At 38.4% G+C, this 15000-nt stretch overlaps 1 protein-coding gene across 2 annotated transcripts in view; it reads right to left on the reverse strand.

The window, feature by feature from the left end:
• abcg2a (ATP-binding cassette, sub-family G (WHITE), member 2a) overlaps positions 1 to 15000 on the reverse strand; it is a 51847-nt gene that overhangs the window by 25668 nt on the left and 11179 nt on the right. For both annotated transcript variants that reach the window (XM_039821524.1, XM_039821525.1), the window contains 2 exons: positions 14951 to 15000; positions 3091 to 3150 (listed from right to left, as the gene is read on the reverse strand). The exon at positions 14951 to 15000 is cut by the window's right edge and continues 66 nt beyond it. In XM_039821524.1, coding sequence (XP_039677458.1) covers positions 3091 to 3150; positions 14951 to 15000 — 110 coding nt within the window. The remainder of the gene's footprint in view (positions 1 to 3090; positions 3151 to 14950) is intronic.

Genomic DNA, 15000 nt, shown 5'->3' on the forward strand with positions numbered 1-15000 from the left:
TAATAATAATAATAATAATAATAATGTGGTGGGTCCACCAACATCGGCTGTGTAACAAACATATGAACACCACACAAGGGTTAAAGGGATTTCTTTCTATGCATTTAGTTATTTTGATGAATAGATGGAAGTAGGGCTGCTCCCTCTTAGTCGATTAGTCGACTAATCGGTCGTTTTGGTCTCAGTCAACTTAGATTTCTTTTGTCCATTAGTCATGTTTGATGCTGAATGACTTATTTCCAAGAAACGTACGAGCTCATCTCTGGCAAACAGGAATTAAAGTGGTGCTTTTTGCACGACTCTTTGCGGAGGAACTCAGATTTACAGATCTGTCGATTAAATCAACTAATCGATTAGTCGATAGGGGAGCGCGGGGCACAAAGTAACACTTTTTGGTTTTGGCTAAATATTTCTCAAACCATTCGAGTTTTACTGCCCATATTTTTATACAAGCAACATACATATCTCTGCTACAAAGGCAATTTTTTTGGAAATGTTTTTTTTTTTTTCCCGATATTTACAACCTGCCCCATATGCGGAGTTAGTTGTAACAGATAGAGGGTTAGTTCTAACACTTGTTAAAAAGTTGGATTTAACACAAATAATTCAATAGCATTGTGCTATACACCTAATAAAACTGTATAAAACACGTTTTTACTAAACTCTGCATAATATAATAGTTTAATTTATGGATCTATTAAAAAATAATAAAAATTAAAAAAATTAAAAATAAAATGTAATAAATAATAATAAAAAAAATTCTCATTCTCTGGACAAAAGAAATGCAATACATAGTTGTTCACGCAGTACTTTAATACTTTCAAAATATTGGTTTTGAAACATTAATGCAAATTGAATACTTTATGAATTAGAAATGGCATATAATTATGGTGCGCCCTTAGTGTGTAACAGCGTTACATAACTAGCCGCCATGCGTACTTCGTACCTCGTACTAGCACTCGCTAAGCGATGGTCACATCTTTTAAAATGGTACGATGTTTTAGCCGAGAGGACGGTGCTCAAGGCAATATAAGATTAGATACACTGACTTTCACACACTCTTTAGAAATAGAGAAATACTTCTGACCAAAAAAAATACTTTTATGACGCCAAAACACAATTTCTTCTCTCTCTCGGAGACAACCGAAGTAAACATAATTCCAAATTGTCTGGAACACGTCTAATGGCGACGCCATTACATGCCCTGAAGCACATCCAGTTCTACCTTGTGCAACCACCTAAAAAACCCGTGTTACATTTAACCCCGCGTTACTTTGTGCCCCGCGCTCCCCTACAACCGAATGAGTGTTAGTCGACTAAGGATTTCTTCAATCGAACACAGCCCTACTGAATATAAGCCCTCTTTCCCAGGTCCGTAACTTTACTCTCTTTCCTACGATGGCCTTAGAACGAGACGCAGTGGCAGCAAAAACTGCCTTAAATAGCTGTCGTAGCAGAAGCAACGTGCGTTTGCCAACATCGAGCTGACAAGAAACTCTTTGGCGGCTAAAGTTTCTGGAGCTTTCTGGAGTAGTTCGTTGGTCCGGCCCACTTGAGATCAAATTAGGGGGGGGGGAGGGGTGGCCCATGAGTTTGACACCCCTGCTTTAGATGTAGTGGAGTCAAAGTACCTCATTGCATTGGCTCCCTGTTAGTTTTAGGATTGATTTCAAGATTTTATTGGTTTGTTTTTAAAGCTGCGAATGGACTGGCCCCAACATATATTTCGGACCTCATCCAAATTTATACGCCAGCGCGGACGCGGAGGTCAGAGGGCCAGCTCCAGCTTGTGGTCCCCAAGTCAAGACTTAAAGTGATGGTTCGGAGTAATTCACCCTAGGGTCCTTTGCACCATGACCTCGAGCCAAACACCCCCCCAGAAGCTTTTTACACCTGGGTCGAACATTGGGAGAGTTAGCGTAGAGTAGCATTAGCCGCTGAATAGCTTAGCGCAGGGGCTAATGGACCCACGTTTGTATCTCGTAAGTTACCCCACTAATAATCGGAAATGATACCAAACGTCTACAGTAGTACAAATAGGTTATGCTCTCATAAAACGATGGATTGTAAAGTTTGTAAGCACACCAGAAGTTTATGTAAATAACACTTGCCTGCTGGCTTCTGCTCTCTGCTGTTGTTGTTGCTGCTGTAAGACGAGTGCTTAGGGACCGTCTACAAATTACAACACCGAAAAGAGATGCAACAAAAATATTTATTAATTTAACTTTTTTTTTAAAAGTAAGTGCTGTAGTATAACTAGCAGGAGACAAGTAATAATTGAGGTAAGTTTGGAGACATTACCTTATTTAATCATTGAATTAATAAATATTTGTGTTGCATCTCTTTTCGGTGTAGTAATTTGTAGACGGTCCCTAAGCACTCGTCTAACTGCAGGTAGCAGCAGCAACAGAGAGCAGAAGCTAGCAGGCAAGTGTTCATAAACTTCTGGTGTAGTTACAGACTTTCCAATCCATCGTTTTATGAGAGCATAACCTATATGTACTACAGTAGAAGTTTGGTATCATTTCGGGCATTATTAGTGGGGTAACTTACAAGATACAAACGTGGGTCCATTAGCCCATGCGCTAAGCTATTCAGCTGATAACGCTACTCTAGCTAACTCTCCCAATGTTCGACCCAGGTGAAAAAAGCTTCTCGAGGGGGTGTTTGGCTTCGAGGTCATGGTGCAAAGGACCCTAGGGTGAAATTACTCCGAACGATCACTTTAACACGTGGGGGACAGGGCCTTTTCTGTGGTTGGACCTAAACTCTGGAAAGCCCTGCCCCTCCATGTCCGAACTGACCCTACAGTTGAGCGTTTTAATGCACGTCTAAAGACACACTTTTATTCTTTGGCTTTTAATTCTGTGTGTTATGTGGTCCACTGTGGTGTTTATTCTTTTATTCTTTCTATATTTTATATTTATTGTTTGTATGTTCTGAGTCTTCTGTGCAGCACTTTGGAAACTTTGTGTTTGTAAAATGTGCTATAGAAATAAAGTGGATTGGATTGGATTGAAAGTACCGTATAAAAGTTGCATAAAAATGTTCAATACTCAAGTAAAGTGCGAGTTAACAAAAGACACTCACGATGACTTGCCGCTTCCTGTCGCTCCCATGATGGCGTTCAGACCCGGCTTCATGATCCCACTGAGACAGAAAAGAGAGAAACTTGACACTCGCATCACTTTGGTCTTGTCAATGGAACCATTTGACAACTTTTTAATCACTTGTGTGGTCTTGGAGACCTCGTTATTCTCACATTAGTTTCTCTACAATCAATCAATCAAAATTTATTTATATAGCACTTTACAAAAACCAGCAGGTATCCAAAGTGCTTAACATGAGAAACACATGTCATACAATAGAAAGAACGAACATAGAAAACAGTAAAATCGGATTAAAAGGTTACACAGAAACAAAAGAATGAAATTGTCACACCACTGCTACGTATTAAAGGCCAGACGAAACGGATACGTTTTGAGTTTGGACCTAAAAAGAGCTACATCTGTGATAGTGCGAATATCAGGGGGGTAACTTGTGTAACCAGAGTCTCGGGGCAGATTAAAACACGTGATGATATGTGTTTAAAGAGCTGCTGATACAGAAGCAGGCTAACAGTTTCCACCCCCCGTTTCCAGTCTTTGTGCTAAGCTAAGCTAACGATCTACACACTCATATTGCTCATTCAGCTCTATTTTAATGTTGGTTTTAGCGTGAAATGACGAGGCAGTTTCCGTTCTGTGTTTCTTTCGTGTGACTGTTGGTGAACTCTGTGATTAGGTAACTGATATCGTCTCATGTTTAAAAAAAAAAAAAGGAGGAACTGAAAGAGGAATTTAGTCGTTTTGCGAAACGTGACATTTCAGTGGCTGTTCTGAAAAAAAGTGATTCATCTTTTGGTGTTTTTTTTTGTTTTTTTTGCTGATTCAGGGTTCATGACAGTGCAGGTTTTGGTTCGGTCTTCGTTCCTTTGGTTTTCCCTCACATCGTGCGATTTTAAACTTACAGTCAGCAAATTTTCAAAACATGACTTTGGTTTATTTGCACCCTTGAAACCCTGATGCTGCAGTTTTGTTATGTGTTCGTGTTCAATAGGATGGAACCTGTCATGCTTCCTATTTTTATCTGCCCTTTATCCCCTTTCCTTTTTCAACAGTGTGTTCAGGGGACAGACAGCTAGCAGATAGTGAGGAGATGTTTTTTACAGTTTGTTCAGGGGACAGACAGCTAGCAGATAGTGAGGAGATGTTTTTTACAGTGTGTTCAGGGGACAGGCAGCTAGCAGATAGTGAGGAGATGTTTTTACAGTGTGTTCAGGGGACAGACAGCTAGCAGATAGTGAGGAGATGTTTTTACAGTGTGTTCAGGGGACAGGCAGCTAGCAGATAGTGAGGAGATGTTTTTACAGTGTGTTCAGGGGACAGGCAGCTAGCAGATAGTGAGGAGATGTTTTTACAGTGTGTTCAGAGGACAGGCAGCTAGCGCAGATAGTGAGGAGATGTTTTACAGTGTGTTCAGAGGACAGGCAGCTAGCAGATAGTGAGGAGATGTTTTTACAGTGTGTTCAGAGGACAGGCAGCTAGCAGATAGTGAGGAGATATTTTTGGACAGTGTGTTCAGAGGACAGGCAGCTAGCAGATAGTGAGGAGATGTTTTTACAGTGTGTTCAGAGGACAGGCAGCTAGCAGATAGTGAGGAGATATTTTTTACAGTGTGTTCAGAGGACAGACAGCTAGCAGATAGTGAGGAGATGTTTTTACAGTGTGTTCAGAGGACAGGCAGCTAGCAGATAGTGAGGAGATGTTTTTTACAGTGTGTTCAGAGGACAGACAGCTAGCAGATAGTGAGGAGATGTTTTTTACAGTGTGTTCAGGAGACAGACAGCTAGCAGATAGTGAGGAGATATTTTTTACAGTGTGTTCAGAGGACAGGCAGCTAGCAGATAGTGAGGAGATATTTTTTACAGTGTGTTCAGGGCAGGAAAGACAGGAAGGAGGGGGGGGGGGTTTTGTGTGTTGAGGAAACAAACAGCTAGCAGATAGTGAGGGGGGTGTTTTAAGTTTGTTAAGGAGACAGACAGCTAGCAGATAGAGAGGAGAAAAACAGCAACAAAAACGAAAGGAAGCTGAAAAAGGAGATGTTTGCTGTATGTGACGAAAAATGTTGTAGCCTAAAAGAGCATCTTTAAAGTCTGGCAAGTTCAGAAAATTACATCACTCTACTGTAATGCAGCCTTTAAAATCAGGAAAAGACACTTATGCCATATTACGATATCCAAAATCTAAGACGATATCTTTCATCTCATATCACGATATATCGATATAATATCGATATATTGCCCAGCTCTAGTCCGGCTTGGTGTGTCAGCGGCTCAAGATGAGTGAAAATCAATTCAGGATTTTAAAACACAACTTTCTGATGAGGCAAAAACACAACAGCTGACAGAAATAGACAGAAGGGAGGGAAGGGATCGATACAAAAAAAAGGGGAAGAGACGCCAAATCTGAGTTCTCCCACATCCCCGTGTTTAACCTGCAAAGCAAATGTTTACCTTCCTGCCTTCCTGATAAGAGAAACACGTGCGCCCGGCAAACTGCTTTCAGCTCTGCGTGCGAGACAGACGCTCACTTATGCACGGATTCTTATTTATAGAAAATATACAATTTACAATATACAAAACAGAAAAAGAAGGTGTGCTTTGTAGCCTAAAAAAGTAGTTTATTCGGTAGCTGGAAGGACTCCAAAGACACAGGGTTAGTTTCTCAAAATAAAACTAAATAACTGATGCAAAAAGTAACAAACAGACTTATCAGGACAGGCTACAGACACATACAGACGTTCTCACGTGAACAGATTAAGCTTCTATAAAACTAACTCTGAACCAACCTTCAACTTTGAGTCCGACTGGTTAATGATTACACACACGCTGAACAATAAAACCATACAATAAAACCACCCTCTTCACACCGTATCGTATGCTGGACTTTGACCCAACTGCTGTTTTCATAACATAGCCTTATTATCCAAGACTTGGATGGTTTTTCATAACACTAAAAGAAAGATCTAGGGCACGTGTCCAAACTCGAGGCCCGCGGGCCAGATCCGGCCCCTTGCAGATTTAGATCCGGCCCGTAATTTATGGCCCGCCTAAGTTTGTGCGCCAAACCAAACCAAAAAACACAGGAAAGTGTTTTCTAAACTGCAATTGCCTGACATTAAAAGCAGAATATGGCAGATTTGCCGACTCTGAGACTCAGAGGTTCCACCCAGAAGAAGCAGAGAGTTACATATCGTCACCTTCATAAAATAATGGCCTATACGTTGAAAAAGGCGACAAAAACGCTGAAAAAGCGACAAAAATGTTGAAATAGGCGACAAAAACATTGAAAAAGGCGACAAAAATGTTGAAATAGGTGACAAAAACATTGAAAAAGCGACAAAAACATTGAAAAAGTCGACGAAAATGTTGAAAAAGGCGACAAAAATGTTGAAAAAAGCGACAAAAACTTTGAAAAAGGCGACAAAAACATTGAAAAAGCAACGAAAATGTTGAAAAAGGCGACAAAAATGTTGAAAAAAGCGACAAAAACGTTGAAAAAGGCGACAAAAACATTGAAAAAGCAACAAAAATGTTGAAAAAAGCGACAAAAACGTTGAAAAAGGCGACAAAAACGTTGAAAAAGCGACAAAAATGTTGAAATAGGCGACAAAAACATTGAAAAAGGCGACAAAAATGTTGAAATAGGTGACAAAAACATTGAAAAAGCGACAAAATTGTTGAAAAAAGCGACAAAAACGTTGAAAAAGGCGACGAAAACATTGAAAAAGCAACAAAAATGTTGAAAAAGGCGACAAAAACATTGAAAAAGCGAAAAATGTTGAAAAACTTAGGCCATTATTTTAGGAAGGTGACAAATTATTCAGGCTGTGAAACAGATTGTTGTTAAAAAAAAAATGTATCATTGTTTTGCTTGATTTGCCACTTTTGTAAAGTAAGTAAGTAAAGTTTATTTCTATAGCACATTTAAAAACAGCTCACGCTGACCAAAGTGCTGAACATAGCGCATTAGCCACAGGGTAATAAAATAAAAATAAAACACCGCATTACAATCAGTGATTTAGCGATTTTTTTTGAAAAAAAGGCGACAAAAACATTGAAAAAGCGACAAAAATGTTGAAAAAAGCGACAAAAAAGTTGAAAAAAGCAACAAAAATGTTGAAAAAGGTGACAAAAATGTTGAAACAACTTAGGCCATTATTTTAGGAAGGTAACGAATTATTCAGGCTGTGAAACAGATTGTTGTTAAAAAAAAAATGTATCATTGTTTTGCTTGATTTGCCACTTTTGTAAAGTAAGTAAAGTTTATTTCTATAGCACATTTAAAAACAGCTCACGCTGACCAAAGTGCTGAACATAGCGCATTAGCCACAGGGTAATAAAATAAAAATAAAACACACGTACAAATCAGTGATTTAGCGATTTTTTTTTTTGAAAAAAAGGCGACAAAAACATTGAAAAAGCGACAAAAATGTTGAAAAAAGCGACAAAAAAGTTGAAAAAAGCGACAAAAATGTTGAAACAACTTAGGCCATTATTTTAGGAAGGTAACGAATTATTCAGGCTGTGAAACAGATTGTTGTTAAAAAAAAATGTATCATTGTTTTGCTTGATTTGCCACTTTTGTAAAGTAAGTAAAGTTTATTTCTATAGCACATTTAAAAACAGCTCACGCTGACCAAAGTGCTGTACATAGCGCATTAGCCACAGGGTAATAAAATAAAATAAAAATAAAACACACGTACAAATCAGTGATTTAGGCTAAAAAGGACATCGAAAGACAAACTTAATTACAAACATAGCAGGATAAGACGATTAAGATGCCGGGAAGGCCAATGTAAAAAGGTGAGTTTTGAGCCTTGGCTTTGAATATCACAACTGAAGGGGCACTTCTCATGTCAACAAAGGGCTTCATGTCAACAAAAATGCGACAAAAAAGCATACGAAAATGTCGGAAAAAGCAACAAATTTACAAAAAAAAAAAAAAAAAAGAAAAGGTGAGAAATGTCTGAGAAAGCCACAAAAAAGTCGGAACAAAAATGAGGAAAAAAGCTACCAAAATGTTTAATAAAAAAAAGTGACATGCAGTAAAACACATGTCAATAATCTCTCCATGTCTGGCCCTTGGTGTGATTCTCTTTTTCCAGTGTGGCCCTCTGGTCTAGGGGATCATCAAAGTCAGTCAGGATTCACCTGTATTTCAAAATGCGGCAATGTTTAATGTTTGTTTTCACGACTGTTTAAAAGCTCTTCTAGGGACGGGCTTTGGAAATTAGCAACAGCTATGAATGCTGTGATGCTGAACATTGGAGATTTGTTGCACAGACGTATGTCTATGTCTGAGCATCTGTCCCTGTTCAAAGAAACATGAAATGAAAAAACGTCACACCAGACACCTAGTTGGTAATACTGCTTGTTTTACTATATTCGTGGGGTCCAAAAACCGGGGAGTCCAGTATACTTGTGGGGTCTGCACAGCCTTGTGGGGCCCAAAATGCTGGACCCCACAAGTTTAAAGGGCTGTTTGAGGGTTAAGACTTGGTTTTAGGATTAGGGTTAGAATTAGGTTATGGTTAGGGTGAGGGTAAGGGTTAAGGTTAGGCATTTAGTTGTGATGGTTAAGGTTAGGGTAAGGGTTAAGGTTAGGCATTTAGTTGTGATGGTTAAGGTAAGGGTTAAGGTTAGGCATTTAGTTGTGATGGTTAAGGTTAGGGTAAGGGTTAAGGTTAGACATTTAGTTGTGATGGTTAAGGTTAGGGTAAGGGGCTAGGGAATGAATTATGTCAATGACGGGTCCCCACAAAGATAGTGAAACAAATGTGTGTGTGTGTGTGTGTGTGTGTGTGTGTGTGTGTGTGTGTGTGTGTGTGTGTGTGTGTGTGTGTGTGTGTGTGTGGTGCAGACGGTGGTGGAGGCTGCTGAACGAAGGAGGCAAGCACGGACAGGACCTCGCCAGCAGGAGTTTCGACTGAGGTGTGGAAATGGAAGAATGAGTGAGTATTCACATACTGTGTATATGTGTGTGTGTGTGTGTGTGTGTGTGTGTGTGTGTGTGTGTGTGTGTGTGTGTGTGTGTGTGTGTATGTATGTGTATGTATATATGTATATATATATATATGTATATATGTATGTATGTATATATATGTATATATATATGTATATATATGTATGTATGTATATATATGTATATATATGTGTATATATATGTATGTATATATATATATATATATATATATATATCTCAGTGAAATGAAGCTGCCTTCGAGTGCAGTCAGAAATGTCGAGATCTCAACTTAAAATACTAAATCTGGGGGGGTTAAAGGACAACAACAGGATATGAAAAATAAAAGAGATTTATGTAAGATTTAAACGCTGGATCTTCTGGCTTTAACGAGGTGTCATTCATTCATTTTGTTGTTGTAGATGGACAAGATTCCTACAAAATAAACAAACATCCAGAAACGTGTGGCGATATTTTGAATATGCAGAAAGTTTTGAACTTTTGGAGAATAAAAATCTCCCTTTACACAAATAAAAATCCATTTTTAAATCATAAATTGATGTGCAAAAATTCACAGGAATGCACGCGCACGCGCGCACACACACACACACACACACACACACACACACACACACACACACACACACACACACACACACCTTGGCAGTATTGATATGTTGGACAGCAAACACGTTTCTGTGAATGGAACAGCCTGAACTTTCTCAGGGAGTCGAGTCTGAAAGGTGTAAAGGCAGTTCAGCATCCTGCTACTGGCTCTGTTTGTTGCTTTAAGTATTATTGTTTGTTTTTTTACGAGCTTGTGTATGCGGGTGTGTGCTTGTCACACAGGAACAGTGAGTTTCTTGACAAAGCAGACTTCCTTCCCTTGGCTCCAAACATGCGTGCGTTTGATCCATGTGGGCCTTGATCGAGTCACGTTTGCCTCGTAAGAGATTAGTTGGGATTATGAAAGTATGTGGAGCCTAAAGCCAGAGTTTTCAACGTTATAGAAGGTGGCTCTCTCTTAAGAGAAAAATACCTAGCACGTCTATAACAGGAGAGTGCGTAGGAGAGGGACGATTAGGTCAAAAGTATGTTGAAAAAGACAAACTTTGAAAAAGGCGACAAAAACGTTGTAAAAAAATGACAACTTTGAAAAAGGCGACAAAAACGTTGAAAAAAGCAACAACAACTTTGAAAAAGGCGACAAAAACGTTGTAAAAGCGACAAAACACACCGAAAAAGCACCAAAAAACAGTGAAAAGGCGACAAAACGTTGTAAAAGCGCAAAAACGTTGAAAAGGAGACAAAAACATTGAAAAAAGCAACAACATTGAAAAAGGCGACAAAAACGTTGTAAAAAGCAACAACAACTTGGAAAAAGGCGACAAAAGTTTGTAAAGCGAAGTTACAAAACGATGAAAAAAAAGCAAAAAAGCGTTGAAAGGCGACAAAAGCGTTGAAAAGCAACAACAACTTTGAAAAAGGCGACAAAAACGTTGTAAAAAGCACCAAAAACGTTGAAAAAGGAGACAAAAACATTGAAAAAAGCAACAACATTGAAAAAAGAGCGACAAAAAGCGTTGGAAAAACAACAACAACAGGAAAGGCGACAAAAACGTTGTAAAAGACACAAAACATTGAAAAAACCCCTAAAACGTTGAAAAGGCGACAAAACGTTGAAAAAAGCAACAACAACTTTGAAAAGGACAAAAAACGTTGTAAAAAAGCACCAAAAGCGTTGAAAAAGGAGAGACAAAAACATTGAAAAGCAACAACATGCTACAACATTGAAAGGCGACAAAAACGTTGTAAAAAGCAACAACTTTGAAAAAGCCGACAAAAACGGTTAAAAAAGCGACAAAATGTAAAAGCAACAAAAACTTTGAAAAAGGCAACAAAAACGTAAAAAGCAACAAAAAATGTTGAAAAAGGCGACAAAAATGTAAAAAGCGACAAAAACGTTGTAAAAAGCACCAGAAACGTTGAAAAAGGAGACAAAAACATTGAAAAAAGCAACAACATTGAAAAAGGCGACAAAAACGTTGTAAAAAGCACCAAAAACTTTGAAAAAGGCGACAACATTGAAAAAGGTGACAAAAACGTTGTAAAAAGCACCAAAAACGTTGTAAAGCGACAAAGCGGCGCACAAAACGTTGTAAAAAGCACCAAAACATTGAAAAGGCGTAAAAAACGCGTTGTAAAAGCACCAAAAACGTTAAAAGCGACAAAAGCGTTGGAAAAGCACCAAAAACGCTGTGAAAAGGCGACAAAAAACGTTGAAAAGGCGACAAAAAACGTAAAAGCAACAAAAACTTTGAAAAAAGGCAACAAAAACGTTGTAAAAAGCACCAGAAACTTTGAAAAAGGCGACAAAAACGTTGAAAAAAGCAACAACTTTGAAAAAGGCGACAAAAACGTTGTAAAAAGCACCAAAAACGTTGAAAAAGGAGACAAAAACATTGAAAAAAGCAACAACATTGAAAAAGGCGACAAAAACGTTGTAAAAAGCAACAACAACTTGGAAAAGGCGACAAAAACGTTGTAAAAAGCACCAAAAACGTTGAAAAAGGAGACAAAAACATTGAAAAAAGCAACAACATTGAAAAAGGCGACAAAAACGTTGTAAAAAGCAACAACAACTTGGAAAAAGGCGACAAAAACGTTGTAAAAAGCGACAAAAACATTGAAAAAAGCACCAAAAACGTTGAAAAAGGCGACAAAAACGTTGAAAAAAGCAACAACAACTTTGAAAAAGGCGACAAAAACGTTGAAAAAAGCACCAAAAACGTTGAAAAAGGAGACAAAAACATTGAAAAAAGCAACAACATTGAAAAAGGCGACAAAAACGTTGTAAAAAGCAACAACAACTTTGAAAAAGGCGACAAAAACGTTAAAAAAGGCGACAAAAATGTAAAAAGCAACAAAAAACTTTGAAAAAGGCAACAAAAACGTAAAAAGCAACAAAAAATGTTGAAAAAGGCGACAAAAATGTAAAAAGCGACAAAAACGTTGTAAAAAGCACCAGAAACGTTGAAAAAGGAGACAAAAACATTGAAAAAAGCAACAACATTGAAAAGGCTACACAAAACGGTGTAAAAAGCACCAAAACTTTGAAAAAGCGCGACAACATTAAAAAGGTGACAAAAACGTTATTTTAAAAGCGTCAAGTTCGCCAAAAGCTCTTAAAAAGGCGACAAAAACGTTGTAAAAAGAACACCAAAACATTGAAAAAGGCGACAAAAACGTTGTAAAAAGCACCAAAAACGTTGAAAAAGGCGACAAAAACGTTGAAAAAAGCACCAAAAACGTTGAAAAAGGCGACAAAAACGTTGAAAAAGGCGACAAAAACGTAAAAAGCAACAAAAACTTTGAAAAAAGGCAACAAAAACGTTGTAAAAAGCACCAGAAACTTTGAAAAAGGCGACAAAAACATTGAAAAAAAGCAACAACAACTTTGAAAAAGGCGACAAAAACGTTAAAAAAGGCGACAAAAATGTAAAAAGCAACAAAAAACTTTGAAAAAGGAGACAAAACTTTGTAAAAAGCAACAAAAACTTTGAAAAAGGCGACAAAAATGTAAAAAGCAACAAAAACGTTGAAAAAGGCGACAAAAATGTTGTAAAAAGCAACAAAAAACATTGAAAAGGCGACAAAAACGTAAAGAAAAGTACCCCCCCAAAAAAACGTATCCAGGGCCCCATACGCTTAGCTACCAGCGGAGCTAACTAGTAGCTTCGTCATCTGTGTAGCTCGCCTCTGGCCCTCCTACATCAGATACAGCGATGTGATTGGTGCAGCTCGGCTACCAGGGCATAGTTAATGAGCATCATTACTCAATGCCAGAGTGACTCGCTGAGCAAATTCAAATTGTGCTCTCGCCAGAACCAAAAACTTAGAAAACGCAACAAAATGTTGAAAAAAGGCGACAAGAACTTTGAAAAAAGCACCAAAAAAAACCTTGAAAAAGGCAACAAAAACGTAGAGAAATGTGCCGCACCCCCAAAAAAGTCGGAAGAAGCCCCAAAAACATTGAACACGCGACAAAAAAAAAAAGTAACAACAACCGTAAAAAGGAGAAAAAATAATTCGGAAAAAGGCCAGTTTTGATTATTTCTTTCTCTCACAATGACTCTAGATAATCACCGTCACTCTCTCGCTCTAACACACACACACACACACACAACACACACACACACACACACACACACACACACACAACACCACAAACACAAAAACAAAAAAAAAAAAAAACAAACACACACACACACACACAGCAAAAAGAGATGTGTTAAAAATGACATGTGTAGTCCCTGAACACACTCACCACATGTGTTAAAATTCTACACATGTTGTGTCATTTTTAACACAAGAGTTGTGTCATCTCTTTTTGCAGTGTGTATTCTCAAAGACTTCGGTAAGGAGACAATAAAAAAAAAATAAAAAATTAGATGTAAATACTTAAAAATTTCCTGTTCCCGCCAAAAGGTGAAAGAAATGCAATTTAAAATTATGAATAGGATCTATCCCACTAATGATTTCTTAAAACAGAGATTTAAAATGGATGTAGGAAAACTGTACACTGCAAAAAGTGATGTGTTAAAAATGACACAACGTGTGTAGAATTTTAAACACATGGCGAGTGTGTTCAGGGACTACACACACACACACACAAGTCTGTATTACTATCTTTGTGGGGACATATCATTGACATAATGCATTCCCTAGCCCCTTACCCTAACCCTTACCCTAACCTTAACCATCACAACTAAATGCCTAACCTTAACCCTTACCCTAACCTTAACCATCACAACTAAATGTCTAACCTTAACCCTTACCTTAACCTTAACCATCACAACTAAATGTCTAACCCTAACCCTTACCCTAACCTTAACCATCACAACTAAATGCCTAACCTTAACCCTTACCTTAACCATCACAACTAAATGCCTAACCTTAACCCTTACCTTAACCATCACAACTAAATGCCTAACCTTAACCCTTACCCTAACCTTAACCATCACAACTAAATGCCTAACCTTAACCCTTACCTTAACCATCACAACTAAAATGCCTATACTTACATTACCCCTAACCTTATCAATCACCACAAATACCTAACCTTAACCCTTACCCTAACCTTAACCATCACAACTAAATACCTAACCTTAACCCTTACCCTAACCTTAACCATCACAACTAAATACCTAACCTTAACCCTTACCCTAACCTTAACCATCACAACTAAATACCTAACCTTAACCCTTACCCTCACCTTAACCATCACAACTAAATGTCTAACCTTAACCCTTACCCTAACCTTAACCATCCCAACTAAATGCCTAACCCTAACCATAACCTAATTCTAACCCTAATCCTAAAACCAAGTCTTAACCTTCAAACAGCCCTTTAAACTCGTGGGGTCCAGCATTTTGGTCCCCACGAGGCTGTGCAGACCCCACAAGTATACTGTAGTCCCCGGTTTTTGGACCCCACGAATATAGTAAAACAGGCGCACACACACACACACACACACACACACACACACACACAAGGTGGAGCTAATGAGCAAATGCTACCGACGCTACTCTTTCTACGGACTAGAAGAAGAAGAAAAAAAAGGTAAACAACGTTCAGAACTGGCAGCAGCATTGACGTCAATGCTTCGATTTGATTGGACGAGCTACTTGGTGGGATCGAGCCTTTCATTCGCCTTAAAAGAGCTCATCTTAACCCGGTGAGTTTACAGGAGAGACTTGCGGTCACTCTGAGATAAATGTGTGCGAATGGTTCTTGTGCTAACCGTCCATTTACATTTTAGTCCATTTGTCCACGTTTATGCAAAAAAACTAGCACGGCTCATCGCTTACAAACGGCGGCGTACTCACTTGAGGTCGACGAGGATGTGTTTGGTCGTTCCCTTCTTCCGACACAGACA

The sequence above is a fragment of the Perca fluviatilis genome, chromosome 14 (genome assembly GCF_010015445.1).
Source record: "Perca fluviatilis chromosome 14, GENO_Pfluv_1.0, whole genome shotgun sequence".
Classification (NCBI taxonomy): domain Eukaryota; kingdom Metazoa; phylum Chordata; class Actinopteri; order Perciformes; family Percidae; genus Perca; species Perca fluviatilis.